The sequence below is a fragment of the Hypanus sabinus genome, chromosome 16, assembly GCF_030144855.1.
Source record: "Hypanus sabinus isolate sHypSab1 chromosome 16, sHypSab1.hap1, whole genome shotgun sequence".
NCBI lineage: Eukaryota > Metazoa > Chordata > Chondrichthyes > Myliobatiformes > Dasyatidae > Hypanus > Hypanus sabinus.
In genome coordinates, this window is record NC_082721.1 from 38,270,390 (window position 1) to 38,286,498 (window position 16,109).

General features: G+C 42.4%; 1 protein-coding gene across 4 annotated transcripts in view; it reads right to left on the reverse strand.

Moving 5' to 3' along the window:
* Positions 1–1,593: 1,593 nt before the first annotated feature.
* Positions 1,594–16,109, reverse strand: part of shdb (Src homology 2 domain containing transforming protein D, b) — a 347,526-nt gene continuing 333,010 nt past the window's right edge. For 3 of the 4 annotated variants that reach the window (XM_059991612.1, XM_059991613.1, XM_059991610.1), the window contains one exon: positions 1,594–4,710. In XM_059991612.1, coding sequence (XP_059847595.1) covers positions 4,524–4,710 — 187 coding nt within the window. In that variant the 3' untranslated portion in view covers positions 1,594–4,523. The remainder of the gene's footprint in view (positions 4,711–16,109) is intronic. The other variant, XM_059991611.1, reaches the window with a different exon arrangement.

Sequence of the window (16,109 nt, forward strand, 5' to 3'; positions counted from 1 at the left end):
CATCCCCAACAATTTTAGCAAACCTGCCTGTGGGATATTGGTCCCCCTTGTGGTCAGGTGTAACCCTTCCTTTTGCACAGGTTATATCTTCCCCAGAAGAGATCCCAATGATCCAGAAACGTGAAACCCTGCTCCCTAACATCAGCTTTGCAGTCACGCATTCATCTGCCAAATCATCCTATTCTTATTCTCACTAGTGCAGCAATCCAGAGATTACTACCCTGCAGGTTGTATGTTTCAGCTTTCTACCTAGCTCCCTAAATTCTCCCTTCAGGGCCTCCACACCTTTCCCACCTATGTCATTGGTGCCAATCTGTACTAAGAATTCCAACTGCTCACCCTCCCTTTAAGAATGTTGTGGACCTGATCTGAGATGTCTCGGACCCTGGCACCTGGGAGGCAACATCCAGGTGACTCTAATGCATCCACAGAATCTCATGTCTTCTCCTCCAACTGTGGAATCCCCTACCACTACTGCAGTCCTTTTCTCCTTTTCTGAGCCATAGTGCCAGAAACTTGGTTGCTGTGGCTCCCCCCACCCCGGTAAGTCGCCCCCCCTCAACAGTATCTAAAATGGTATACTTGCTACTTTCTACTGGCTGCCCATTTCCCTTCCTTCTCCCGACAGTCATCCATTTTCCTGCCTTCTGCAACTTAGGGATGACTACCTCCCTTTAGCTCCTATCTGTCATCTCCTCAGTTTCCCGTATGAGCCAAAGGTCATCGAGCTGCAGCTCCACTACCGTAACATATTTCTGAGAAGCTGTAGCTTGGTGCACTTGGTGCAAATGTGGTTAACTGGGAGGCTGGAAGTCTCCCAGAATTCCTGCATCTCGGACAAAAAACACAATACAGCCCATGGAGCCATTCTCACTGCTCTATGTACTGACAGACAAAGACTGAAGACAAAAATAACTGACCAGCTATGTACTTCACCCAAGCCTGATGAGCCAAAGCCTCTCCACTCTAACACTGGTCCACTCACACAATGGCCACTCTACTTGTCCCTGCTTTATTTTTATTTGCCCTTGCTAATGTGTGAGGCACCCTGCTCTGATTCACTGTGACTGCACTACTGAAGAAAGCTGAATTTCTGGGAAACCTCCCTTATTTAAACCTCTCGCTGCCCGACTGACGTGAGGTCTCCTGCACTGATTTAGCTGTGATTGTCCTGGTGGAGAAAGCACATGTTCAGAAGTACCCAATTTTCAGAGCAAAGTGCACGTCTTCTATGAGTCCCCTTTACTGGCAAACTCAACCGGGAATATATCTTCATAGCATTTAAACCATGATTCATATGTAATTCCCAAAGCAGCATCAAACTGGAAATCGGTAATTGATGCGACAATTGACTCACATGAGTTCTGTTCAGTGCTTGGCATCAATGTCACTGGGCTCAATGATAACCTGCTGGTCAGTGTTTTGGTTAACTTCAACTGGGCTGCCTTAAATAGAGCTTGCTGTTGTAGAATTGCATGCAAGTCTTCTGCTGAAATTGGTATGTTGATATAATATAGTACCTCATCGCCAAGTTATTGTGTTCAGTCACCTATAACTATTGATTAGACTGGAAGCCAGCAGATAGGACAAAGCTGGAACTCAAAATACTCCTTTATTCAGTAAAACCACGCAACTACAATTATCAAAACTCAACTGTACATGCCAAATCATGACTATTTACCCAAGAACATTCAAGGTGTTGTTCAGGACAATGACCATGTAGTGAAATTCAGCCTAGGATTGGTTGTTATCTGTCCAATAGGCATTGGCTGTTTTGGCTTGCCGTAACATTGATAACTACCAATTAACATTCACGCTAACAAAAAAAAACGCAAAGACCATTTCCAAAATAAACCCTTGACATTCAACAATATCATAATTGCCAGTCCCCTACCATCAACATTCTGGGGTGACCCCTGACCGAAATATAATTTCTTTCACCCACATAAATGCTATGGATCCAAGCACAGGTGAAAGGCTGGGTACCCAGCATGCACCCTGACACCCGACAGCCTTTACTCAAATCAGAGCTGTGATGGAAAATTTTTCTGGACAGTTTCAGCTTTAACCACCCTCAAGAAAATCAATACCATTCAGCCTACTTGATTAGCAGCCCACTTGTCACCCTAAACGCCCATTCCCTCCATCAGCTACATACAGTGACCACGACTCAATGTGCTCAGCATTTGATCATCTGAGACCCTCCAACAGCACTTCCCAAAGTTATAATCAGGACCATTATCAGAAGGGAACACCACAAGCAGCAGGGTCCTCTCCAATTAGCATACTGTGCTGATTTGGAAATACACTGAGTTCCTTTATTTTTGTTGGATATGTATCGCTGACCTCCTCCTGCTCCTGTGGCCAGTGGCACTCAGGCAACACATGCACCAGAAGGATTGCTCATGGCCACGGCCTCTAGGGAAAATAGGGATGGGCAATGAATGCTGGCCTTGCCAGTGATGTAGATCCCAAGAAATAAATAGCAAGCAATGAAGGCGAGTAGTCCCAGGGTCAGCAGCAGTGTGAGACCTGTCTGCTTTGGCAATTGAGGTGTGACATCCTGGTGAGGTAGTAGCAGATAAGTAGTGGCCATGGAACCAAAAGCCTGAGAAGGTGCAGTTCTGATATGAGAATCTGAAAATACATATAATTACATTGCCAATGTTTGTTCTTTCATGGCAATATTTTGTACAAAGCCCAGAAAAATAATTGTGTAATTATTCTGTTGTGACACCAGTACCGCCGAGTCATGCTTATTGCAATTACAAGTTGCTCATTTATCACCGCACTGTCAGTGACAGTTTTCTGCTTTATGGCTGTGTTGAAATGAGATGGTGACCATAATGATGAAAATATCAAAACAGGAAGGGAAGAATGAGAAAAGGGAGAAGAGGAGGGGGAAGGAGGTCATGAGAAGGAAGGCAGGGCAGGAGAGGAGAAGGGAGGTGCATGGGGAAAGGTTCTGGGTAAGAGTAGCGAGGTGTTTGAGGGAAAGAAAGGAGAGGGAATGGAACAGGGAGAAGGGAGTGAGGAGAGAGAAGGGAGGAGAAGGGGGGAGAGAGAGTATGTAAAATTAATGGGTGTGTGGGAAAAATGGAGAGTGGACTATGGAGAATGTTCAGTGCAGGGAAGGAGAATGAGAGAGGACAGAGAAGGAGGAGGGGAAAGTGAGAAGGGAGTGGGGGAGACGAAAGGGAATACAGTGAGAGGCAGGTTGACCTAGAAGTCGGGGACACTGATTGATCCTCACCACGTGAAAAGATTTGGGATGTTTCACGTCAGATGTTGGAAGGAATAAAATCCCAGGCAGAGTGAAACAAAGGATGCAGGAAGAAGGGAGGTAGCAATAGGATCTGAGGGGAATAGAAACATTCAGAAATGGATATGACAGCCAATCGAGGAAGAAATATAGTTGAGCAGATGAGAAGGAGAGAAGAGACCTGAAGAAGACAAGCAGATCGAGATCAAGATCAATTGCAAAGGAAAGAAAAAAATACAGGAAATGCTTTGGATTTCCAGCACCTGTTTAGGAAATATCATTATTCCATGTCCCTTATGACTGGGGATAGGCTAAATTGATGATGTTGCTAACAAGGTATCTTAATTCACAACCTCAGCACCCACTTCTCTTGGTAACTGAGAACAGTCTCACTACTCATTCTCCCTCTGGGTCTTTGCTCCAACTTCTCATTGGTGAATTATGCAATCAGACATTTCTTCCAAGCATATTTTATAAAAATTTTAGATATTTACAGAAAATATTATTGAAAATAGAAAACGCACATTACAGGGAACTTCCTGAAGACATTCCATGCCATTGCACCTCCCCCTCACAGTACCAGATGGTAACAAAGCTGCATGGTGTAGAACTGGTCACACAGACCCAGCATAAGCTACTTTAGATCCACAGTCACTCCGAATACTGGCATGAGGTGGGGGAAGGACGCAATGGTTGACTAATGGCCAGGAGTGTGATGGGGGGAATGTTGATCATGGATACCCCGCTCCACATTGCTAGCTACAGATTCCCACTGCCAGTGCCAAGTGCTTGTGCACTGGATGCTGAGTGAAGTCAAAATTGGGCTTTTGCTGGTCCCAGTGATGAAACAACCAGCCAATAATGACTTGACCTCTTGTGTGAAGTTGTGGAGGATGGCTGGGGCAGCCAGTAGCATTATATTCAGGAAGGGGAAGAAGCAGGGTTACCACAGGAGAGATAAAAGACATTACTTAAATTCCCAGTAAATGAGTGACTGAATCCTTACAAGTGAGTTCAGCAACATTCAAGATCCAATTCACCACAATCTTTGAAACAAATGGTAGGGAAATGATATGTTCAATACTCTTGACCTGCAATTATTTCACAGGCTGGAAATGAAGCTCTAGAGTATTGCATTCAGAGGAGCTACAACCTTTGTAACATAACCCGTCAAGATGAAATTCTTGCTGTATGTCCATCTCTTTTCCCGCGGAATGCTTTGCACTTTACTGCTGTCTTCAGACAGCTGCCTGGGCTCCACTCACAGCGTTTGCACAGTCACAGGAAAGAGCAGGGAGAGGTGCTCAGCCCCTTTAATTGGCAGCTTGTGGCTTGTGTAGTGGTTTATGACCTCTGGAACACTGTCAAATGGTGGGCTGTTCTGGCCGAGAATGTACTTGGAGTCTTTTGTTCTGCTGAACTTCATGTGCATGTATCCTTGGCTGCTTCTGCATGCAGAAAGAAAGAGAACAAATAAGAGGGGCTGAAATTCACTCGGCCTGGGAGAGATTTTGTGCTTTACAAGCTGAACTTCAATCTAAGGGGTGTTAAGCAGAGATATTACTGATATTAATTCACATTCATTAAAGTGCTCTTTGAATCCTGACCAATTTCACCTGGGTATATTACAGAATAGAATTTTCTTGTATATGAACAGCCAGCATGTTTGACCAGAAATGTTTTTGGTTATTTGAATCAGTGAAGGAAGCTGTTCAGCATGGAATGGACACACTCAAAAACCAAATCAATGGATCAACGTGGCCAGGTAAACTTCACGTCTCAGGTACAGATTCTCTGGCCTCTACTTACTAAGGTTGCTTCCAACAAGCCACGTCTACTTGCAGAGCCAGCTCACTACATTTAATACTTTAACCCCTTCATTATCAGAGCTAAGCTAGCAGACCAGAAATAGCAGAGACTTAAACCTGATCAACGTCAAATGTTAATTCTGATCTCCCCTCCACAGGTACTGTCCGACCTGCTGAGCATTTCCAATAATTTCTGTTCTTATTTCAGATTTTCAGCAACTGCAGGATTTTGTTTTTTGAGTTCTTAACCCCACCCGTTGCCTCCAAAGTGTTTCTGTTGACATCCAAGCAGGTAGCTCGCGAGGAGGCCTGCAGTGTTTCAATGAACAGCAGACTGTTCCATTTAACTTCTAGCCAGGTAAAGGAGAAATAAAATTCATCCACTGCGTACCAGTTTCAGGTTGTTCACCAGCAACATAGGAATGTTATGTAAATTTTTCCAGAACTAGGGCTGTTTTTAGTATGATGCAGGTGCTTTCTCTCTTTGGCATCTGATGCCTCCCTGTTGTAAACGTGGCTTTGTTCACTAATTGCTTTGCAGCTCTGTTTCACTAAATAGAAACTAATCCGAAATATCTCTGAAATCCCCATGAGTACAAAAATATCATTTAGGTAGCAGAGCAATTATCATTGCTGCCTCGCAACCCTGGGGATTGGGGTTCATTCCTGACCCTGGTGCTGTCTACGTGGAGTTTCCGTCTTCTCCCTGAGTCATGCATTTCCGATAGATGCTCCGGTTTTCTCACACATCTGAAAGATATTCTAACACATTGTTTAGCTACTGTAAATGATCAATTAGTGCAGGTCCTTGGCCATCTCGGATCGCAAGTCTCTGCGGCGGATAGTGAGGCCAGCTGAGAAGATCATCGCAGTCTCCCTTCCAGCCATTACATGACACGCTGCACCCGCAAAGCTAACAGCATTATGAAGGGCCCCACGCACCCCTCACACAAACTCTTCTCCCTCCTGCCATCTGGCAAAAGGTACCGAAGCATTCGGGCTCTCACGACCAGACTATGCAACAGCTTCTTCCCCCAAGCCATCAGACTCCTCAATACCCAGAGTCTAGACTGACATCTACATCATTTATTATTGTATTGAAATTTGTCCTCTACTGTGCCTATTGTTTATTAATCATTTATTTATTAATTAATTATTGTACTGCCCTGCACTGTTTTGTGCATTTTATGTAGTCCTGTGTAGGTCTGTAGTCTAGTGTAATTTTGTTTTGCTCCATGCAGCACCAGGGTCCTGGAGGAACGTAGTTTCATTTTTACTGTGTACTGTACCAGCAGTTTATGATCGATATGACAATAAAAAGTGACTTGACTTGACTTGAAATACCATTCATATATGTGTGAGAGACAGTCAGCTGTAGGGCTACAAGGAAATAAGAGTAGGGAATGGGACTGATGAAATTACTGCACTGGAAACTGAATTTGATGGGATAAATGATATTCCAACTATTGAGATGTATGTTGACTGGGAATCAAAGAGATACTAGGAGAGGCATGAATAGATGATAGTAGATTTCCACATCATCTCCTGTTTATAATCACTACTTTAAGATTCATCTAAGCTTTCTCATTCTGTCTTGTGAAACATGATGGCAGAGCAACAATGGATCTGGGCTTCAGTGCTTCCCAAACAAAACATTTGCAGTGCTATGGAATTTTGTTTTCCTTTGAAAATGAAACACCCCACAGCCCCTCAATGAAAGAGGGCTATAATTGACCAGTTTCAGGGTATCAAGCATGAGAGAAAACTAGGCAATGTCTCATTACTGAGTAGTGCCATGACCTTTACTCAAAGGGTGGCACAAGGCTGAAAGTAAGGACTGGACACTGGCACATAATGCTCCGTCATCAAATTGATATTGATTTTGGTTATTTAGGCTCATGATTCCGCAATGCCAACTTGAATAAGCTACCAGTGAGGATATATCAGCTCTAGGATGTGTTGGGGGGAGAATAGGTGGGATTCATGCACAAGTTATTTTGGAAAAGAGGGACAAAAAGTGATAGCAATGAACAAAGCATGATTAGAAAGATAATACTTTTGGAATGGACTGGATAGAACATAGAACACAGAACAGCATACTTACAGAATTTATAATTAAATATCAAAATCAATGTCAAATTAAATTATTAATCTTTTGTAGATTGCTCAGAAGAACTGCTGAGTAGCAATCAGGGATTTGCAAGCAAATTCTAAACAAACATCCTTGACTCAATCAGCACACTGGTCACGTTGCGGAAGTAGATTATGCATCTGAACAAAGACTTAATGGTTGAAAAAATAACCCTTAACATCCAAAAACTCCCAACTCTTCAAGCCCTTTGGTTTCATCTGAGTTTACTCCAAATTATCAGCTGAAATACATTTGCAACCGATTTGAGAAGAGGAGAACTAAAATAAACATTTGTTGGGGTTAGTCTGGGGTCATGGGGAAGGGGGGGATGGTCAGCGGTGACATGAATGGGGCAGAAGTCACCATCTAAGCAGAGATAATATGGTTTACAAAACTTAATATATTTTAAAGGAAAGGGGAATTAATATATGAAATATAATAATCTCTGGGCATTCTTCCTTCAGAGGGTAGGGCATGGAACATAGACAGTAGACCATGATAGGACTCTTTGGCCCACAATGATCTGTTCTCCTTTTCAACTATTTCTCGACCAATCTAAACCTTCCCTCCTATACAGCTAGACCCTTGTACTTTTCTTCCATCCATTTATCTACCTAAAAGTCTCTTAAATGTCCCTAGTATATCAACTACCACCAGGTTTAATTATATCTACTGTATGTCCCAATAGACCACTGTGTACTGGATGGATAATTGTGGATACAAACAGATTATGGAGCAATAAAGCATGGCTGTTGTGATGCGTCTAGTGTGGTAGTGTAGTGGGTCGTGCTTGTCGCTTCCACTTTCAGCTTCCACCGTCGGCTAGCAGACGTGTGAAAAGGAGAGCTGAATGTGTAAGTCTCTCCCTGCCAATACATAGCAAGTCTCATGTAGTGCCTCACCATTGGTGAGACACAGAAACTGAACTCCTTTCGGACTCAGGCTGAACTACAGATGATGGTGAGGAGGTCTGGTCCCTGCACACGTAGCATGCAGGCCCACCAGTCTGTGGACACGCCCAGGTACTTGTGAACAAGATCCCCAGCTATGGATGAATAGGCAGAATCATCAGCCTCAGCAAAGACAAAAGGCTATGGGAGTAAAGCCAGACAGCAAATCGGGAGTGGAGCCTCTAAGGTGGCTGGACATCATTGACCATCCTTCTGGCAGCTCCTACAGCCAAGTTGGAGCCAAACGCATTGCTTCATAAGCTATACTTCGGGCTACACTGGTGAGGCTGAGAGGGGGATCTTAATGACTGGGGCATCTCAGGATCTCCGTACCTTCCACGCAGGCTTGTGATATCTCCTTCAAGATAGAGGGATGGCAACAACCAGAGCATTACAACTGAAAATAGACTGTTTGCCCAATGAATCTACCGAATGGCATCTAACTAGTACTCATTTGCTCTAAGTTTACACCAATTCTATTTTCATTCTCCACACATTCTCACCAACTTCCTGTGCTTGGGATGTGGGAGGAAACCCATACAGTCACAGGGAGAATGTGGAGATTCTGTGTGGGCTATGAGTGAGGTGAGGATTGAACTTGGTTGACTGGAGCTGTGAGACACCAGTTCCATTAGCTGTACCACTTTATTAGGATGGTTGGCAGATTTGGGATCCGAACCAGGAATGGAAATCATTTGATGTGATTCTTCATAGACTAATTATATATTTGATTTCCAACTTAAAATTGTCAAACAATTTTTGGAAATTAAAATTAATACGTTTAATTGTCCAGAAACCTTCATTGGGTGTGGTTGATTTTGCTTCCTTTGTTTGTACCGAGTTGGCTGTTTCAAATTGAGGGAATCGTTGGGAACTTTATAAGCAGTTAATTTTCCAAGAGTCTTGATAGTTCTGTATCAGGCCCTGCTTAAAAGGGCAGAAATGGTTAGAGAAGCATCATTTGACGCGTCTCTACACAGAGAATTGGCCGCAGATTTATTTCTGAGCTAAACAGAGAATAAATTAAATTCTCTCCTTAGTTATTGACATTATCCTGGAATTTCAAACTGCCAGCTAGAAACTGAATCAGTTGAATGAGTAAGTGGACGGTGGACCGTTAAAATTGAACAAAATGAAGGCACTCCAAGTTGTTCTGAGTCACTCAACTGTAACGTTCAAGGATCATACTCTTGGTATCAGTTTTCCTCAGCCAGTTTTTTTCCTAAATTGGTTTGCTATGGTTTCCAAAAAGCTATTACTCAACTGATGTGTAGCTCTATTGCTATAACAGCTTAATCATGAATTTGCTGCTTATCTAACACTTGTTAACCATGGTCTAATAAGGGCCTTGCCAGAAGTTAAAGGCTACTGCGCACTAATTGAACAAAAGGGGTTCTTTCAGCCCAAGTTTATTTTCTATTTATAGGATATGTTAACAAGGCCAGCCTTTAATACTGGTACCTAAATGCTCTTAAAGAATGCAGTAATGAACCACCTTCTTGAATCACTTCCAACTGAGGGGCTTTCAGAGGGTTTGGACCACTGATGAAGGCCATAAGACCATAAGATATAGAAGCAGAATTAGGCCTTTGGCCTATTGGGTCTGTTCCGCCATTTCATAATGGCTGTTCCATTTTTCCTCTCAACCCTACTCTCCTGCCTTCTTCCTGTAACCTTTGACACTTTTAATAATCAGGAACCTATCAACCTCTGCTTTAAATATACCCAACCTCCATAGTTGTCTGCGGCAATGAATTCCACAGATTCATTACCCTCTGGTGAAAGAAACTGCTCTTCATCTCTGTTCCAAAGGAACATCTTTTATCCTGAGGCTATGCCCTCTGGACCTAGACTCTCTCAGTATTAGAAACCATCCTTTCCACATCCTTAGATAGGTCTAAGATCATGAAAAGTCAATTTATACTATTCCTACTTAAACCCAAGTTGTTCTCCCCACATTCCCATTAACTGCTCCACAGATTCTACTTCACACCTACACACTAGGAGCAGTATACAGTGGCTAAGTAACCTATTAACCCAAACACGTTTAGGATGTGGGAGGAAGGAGAATGTGAACAATCCATGTAAGAAGACTAGAAATCAGGAGTTTCCAGATCATTGGTGCAAAGAGGTTTTATTAGTTGCTCCACTAGCCCGCCCCTCAGGATGATTGTTTTGTATTCAATAAAAGTAATGCCATCAAACATGAATGGCAATTATCTTAAATCTCTTTTTGTAGTCGTTAATTGATTGGCACTTATATGGCACAAATGTTACTTGCTACCTCTTAGAGCATACTTGTAAATTGTCGGCAGTTTGCTGCGTGCAGACACATTTTCATCTGTGGATCTGTGAGTGGTTATAGCCACTGGTTTCAAGTGGAAAGGTTATCATACGTGCCAGCAATCTATGTCTGACATAAACAGTCAGTGATCTTCTGGGCCCTGTCGCCATTTATTGAACACAATTATCATGGGAGAAGCAGAAAGAAGAGAATTCAGGCATGTGAAAAGAATACCCATATATAGCAGAAAATAAATCAATTCTTGTATTTCTTTAACTTTTCACGTACTTACTGTGAAGGCATATTGGGGATCCTAACAGATCCACAGTTTATTTAAGAGTCCTGTGGCTCACTGCACTTTCAGTGTGATTATTTTACACATCATAGACTTTTATCCAAGGATTTGTTTTGACCTTTTATCACTTTTGTGTCTATTGCTCAGTTTTTGCTAGCTTTAGGATGTTCTGTTGTTCAAGAGAAACATCAAAGAAAACGCCCGTCTCTTCTTTCAGGCGAGTGGAAAAGATCCCATGGTTCTATTTGGAAGAGCAGAGAGCACTCAGAGTCCTGGTAAAACTTGAACCCTTTAGTCACTATCTTCTACAGATTATCTGGTCAGTAAGAGGCTAAAGTTTGTGGGTTCCTGCTGTACACATGTTGGATGCTTTTTCCTAGAGTCATAGAAAAATTTAGTGTGGAGACAGACCCTTCAGTCCATTCAGTCCAAGGACCATCAATTACCAATATTTCAATCCTTCCATATTCTCTGTAGATTCTAAAACTCATCTACATACTAGGAGCAACTTAAAATAGCTAATAAACCTACCGACCCACATGACTTTGGACTGTGGGTGGAAACCAGAGGAGGATAGCCACGCATCACAGGGAGTGCATACAAACTGTGCAGACACAGCACCAAAGGTCAAGATTGAACTAGAGTCTCTGGTGCTCTAAGGCAGCACTACCGTGGCACCATTGCCTTAAAACAGAGACTGCAGTTAAAAAAAATACCCTCAATGAATGTACAGTGTTTTGAAATGTCCTTAAGTCATGACAGGTGCTAAATAAATTAAAATATTTTACCCAAAGTTAATGAGTATACCTAAAGACCAGAAAAACTCCAGTTTAATCATTGGCAATGCTAAACACAGATGGTTCTGTTAGGAGTATAATAAAGCTACTACTATTGCTCTTGGCAAGCTCACAGTGAACCACTGGTGCACATAGATCTCTTTAGACAATGGCAATCACTAAAATGATTGAAAAGGAAAGTGTGTTTCTACAGCAACCTGACTAATGACTGCCTTGTGGCAAGCAGAACTTCAAATCCACCTACAAAGAAAAGTTGTCTCGAACAGAAAGAATAGTTGTTTAGGTGTGGGACTTCAGGATTGCCAACAGCCGAGGCATTTATATTCCTGAGAAGAATAATGGTTGGGGCAGTGGCAAGTTTGATTGCAGAGTGCTAAGTCGCTTATGGAACAAAAGTAGTCTTAAAGTAGAATTATCAACTACAAATGAGCTGCAGGGAAAATTAGAAGGCTGATTCAGTTTATTGCATGTGAGTCTATTATTGAGGTTAAAATGCTTGGGTGATCCTGCGCAAGATATAGACTGTATCGGTACACACAGGCAGTCAGGCAGAATTAACAGCAAACTCTGTCACAAAGCTGACTCACTCTGCACCATAATTCAGCATGTAATTAGATTCTACACAGTTCCCTTGTGTACACTTTTAATCATTTATCCTTCAATAAAAGTAAACAAAACATCAACACCCTCCCTACTTACTTCCCTGCCTACACTCACATCCTGATTAGATTCAATGAAGTAAAGCCCATCGGGTTATTGTTTCCCCTGAGAGGTGTAGAGTTGGAAGAGGGATTTAGGATAAGGCAAGAAGTAATTGATCTGTCTAAAGTAGATGGGTTTATGGGTTGATCTGCTTTCCTCTCCTGTTTTAGCTACACTGTGTCTTCGGATTTTATAAAACCAAAAGGAGCATAGGTACCAGGGTGAATGCACGCAGCCTTTTTTCCCCCAGGAGAAGAAAATCAAAAACTAGAGGGCATATGTTTGAGGTAAAGAGGTAAAGATTTATAAGGGACCTGAGGGACAACTTCTTTATGCAGAGGATGCTGTGTATATGAAACAAGCTGCCAGAGGCTGTGTGGCATGTAATTAGATATTTCAAATGATAACATTTCAAAGTCTCTTGGACAGGGACATGGATAGGAAAGGTTTAGAGTGATATCAGCCACACATGGGCAAGCAGACATCTAGGTTGGTGTGGACGAGTGGACTGAAGGGCTTATTTCCACGTTGTAATACTTAACTTAAGATGGAACTTTCTCGAAATTATAAATAGTATATATAATACCGGTTGGAAGCCAAGCTGGGTTAACAGAGAACTATGAAGAGCAGGTACTTTCACTCGTTTAGTTCCATTTCCTAGACTTGGTTGCTCCAAATTCCAGCATCTGCTGTCTCTTGTGTCTCCACTTTTTAAACCATTGGTTAGGTCGCAGCTGGAAAAATGTGTGCAGTTCTGGTCATCACATTATATGAAGGGTGTGACTGCACCGGAGAGGCTGCAGAGGAGATTCAGCTGATGTCACCTGGGATTGCATATATTGGTCAGGAGAAGAGACTGGATAGGCTGGGCTTGTTTTCCTTGGAGCAGAGGAAGCTGAGGGAATACCTTTTGGAGGTATATAAAGTTATGAGAGGCATAAATGGGGGAGTTAGTAAGAAATATTTCTCCATGGCAGAGCATATAGATTTAAAGAAAGATTATGATATTTAGACTAAGCATTTTTTCACCCAAAGGCTGTTTGCAATGTGGAACACTGCATGAGAAGGTGCTGAAGGCAGGTACTTACACAGAACTTAGTATCTGAATGGGTACTTGAACCATTAACTCACAGTATGCTCCAGACAAGGTAATGGTAGATGAGATTAGTTTAGATGGTTAGTATAGAAACTGTTGGCTGAAAGGCCTGTTTTTATGCTGTTTCATTCTATGATATACTGGAGTGCCACACATAAAGGGCAGATGGACACAGGAGGTTAATTAATGAAACCATTGATGCCAGGGCCAAGAAAGCACACCAACAGTTCCACTTCCTCAGAAGGCTAAGATAATTTTACATCCCCATTAGCTATTATTGATTTTTACAAACACATCATCGAATACATCCTATCAAGATGCCCAAGGATGCAAGAAATTGCAGAGTTGTGAATACAACCCTTTCCAACACACAAACCAGTCTCCACTCCATTAACTCTGCTGACACCTCCCGCTGCCTTGGGAAAGTAACCAGTAATCAAGGTCCCTTCTTACTTCAGTTATTCTCTCTTATCTTCTGTCCCATCAGGCAGAAGACACAAAGGTTTGAGAAGACATACCATCAGACTATAGGACAGATTCTTTTGTGTTGTTATCCAGATCCTTGGATGCACCTGACTTACACTGAAGATGAACTCTTAATCTCCCAATCTTCCTCTTCATTCACCTTGAGCTTTATTTGTCAACTTGCACTGCACTTTCTCGGTAAATACAAATCTAAATTGGTAAATTCACATGTTGTTTATAGTTCGCCCCTGCACCGAAGTACAGTGAAAAGCTTTGCTCTGCATGCCTTCCCTACAGATCACATCACCACCTCTACACTGAGGCAGTACAAGGGAAAACAATAACGTTTATTGCAGAATAAAGTGTTACAGTTACAAAGCTAGTTCAGTGCAAACAGACCGTAATGTGCAAAACCATAGTGAAGTAGATTGTAAGGTCAAGTGTCCATTTTATCATATTAGAGAACTATTCAATAGGCTGGGACAGAAGCTGTCCTTGAATGTGGTAGGAGGCACACACAGGCTTTTGTATCTTCTGCCCAATGGGAGGTGCAGAAGAGACAATATCTAGTATGGGAGGGGTCTTTGATTATGAGGACTGCTACGTATAGACAGATTTCATAGACTAGTGGCTGGTTTGTGTAATGTGGTGCTGTATCCACAACTCTCCTGGGTTCCCTTACCAAGTAGTGAAGGTTCTGGGCAGGATGCTTTCTATGAAGTGTCAATGAGAAATTAGTGAGGGTCAAAGGGAACATGCTAAATTTCTTCAAATGTTCATTTTATTATCAAAGTATGCAGAATACAACTCTAAAATTTGTCTTCTCCAGATACCCATAAAATACAGAAAACCATATTAGTAGTTGAAAGGAAGACATCAATCCCTCCACCCGCATGAAAAGAAAAAAAACCAAAGACTTGCAAATCCCAAACCCCACCAATTCCTCCCTCGCACAAAAACTAACAGATCACCCACAAGCAGAAACAACACTAGGAACACCAAATCCCAAACCCCAGCCTGCCAATCGGCAACAAGAAAGAATAGGAGAGAACACTAAATAAAACAGAACTGAAAGGGGCCAATATGGACTATGGTTAGATTGAACTACAGTCCAATCCATAAATCTCAGAATTTCAATAACATCTCTGAGAGCATTGTTACCCTACAGCCTCTCCAAGTGCAGTGTCTTGAACCAGTGGCCCTTCCGAAGGTAGCAATTCAAAGTAGACATGTTCACAAGCAATGACTCGAACCAGCAGCCTTTCTGAGAACTGCCTGCTCTCTTCCGCATTTGCCTTGATGTTTCAATCCTCCTCAATGCTTTAGTTGGTGATCAAGGCTCCTCATCTTGTCTCTGAGCTTCTCCTCATGGTAGCTCACGCTCACGTTTCCCTCCTGGAGTCTTCTTGGGTCAGCAGAGCGCTAGCTCACTCGATTGGACTACTGTAAGTCACGGGCTCCAACAGTTTCAAAAACAACATTAAGATTAAAAGAGTAAGTAGAAGACGTAGAAAAACTGATATGATTGACTATTAGGAAGGAACTTGTTGTTCATCTTGACTAGAAGTACAAGCGTTGGTGAGTTTTCTTTGCCATGGTGTCAATGTGCTTGGGCCAGGAGAGGATTCTCCTTGTTCATTCCTAGGAACTTGAAGCTTCCAACTCTCTCTACCTCTGCACTGTCGATGTAAACAAGAGCGTGTACAATGCCACCATTCAAAGGTCAAAGTTGAAAGTTCAAAGCAAATTTATTATCAAGATATATAAGGATTTGGTATAGAAGGGAGGAAGTCAGATTTATGGTGACTGGGCTCTCTTCCAAGGAAGGTGGAATCTGCACAGAAGAGACTTCACCTGAAGTGAAGGTGGACTAAAGTCTTAGCAGGAAGGTTTGCTGGTGCTGCACCGGGGTGGGGGTGGGGTGAAGGGGTGATGCAGGGAGATGGGAACCAGAGTACCAGAATAATGTCAGCAATGAAAAGGTTGCTGTGGGTCCAATGTTCTGAGCTGTGTATATTTCAATACAGTAAGTATTTTAGGAAAGGCAGATGGGCTCAGGGCATGAATCAACACATGGAATTACGATATTGTAGTAATCAGTGTGATGTGGATGCAAGAGGGGCAGAACTGGCAGCTCAATATTCCGGACAGGGGTCCATTGTCTTAGACATGACTAAGTGGGAGGGATTAAAGGGGTAATTAAAGTCTGGATGAACTGGAGAAAATGTCTAATGTGGCTTTATGGGTGGAATGGAGAAATAGGAATGGTATGATCATGTTAATGGGGATATATTATAGACCCTCAACAGTCCATGGGAT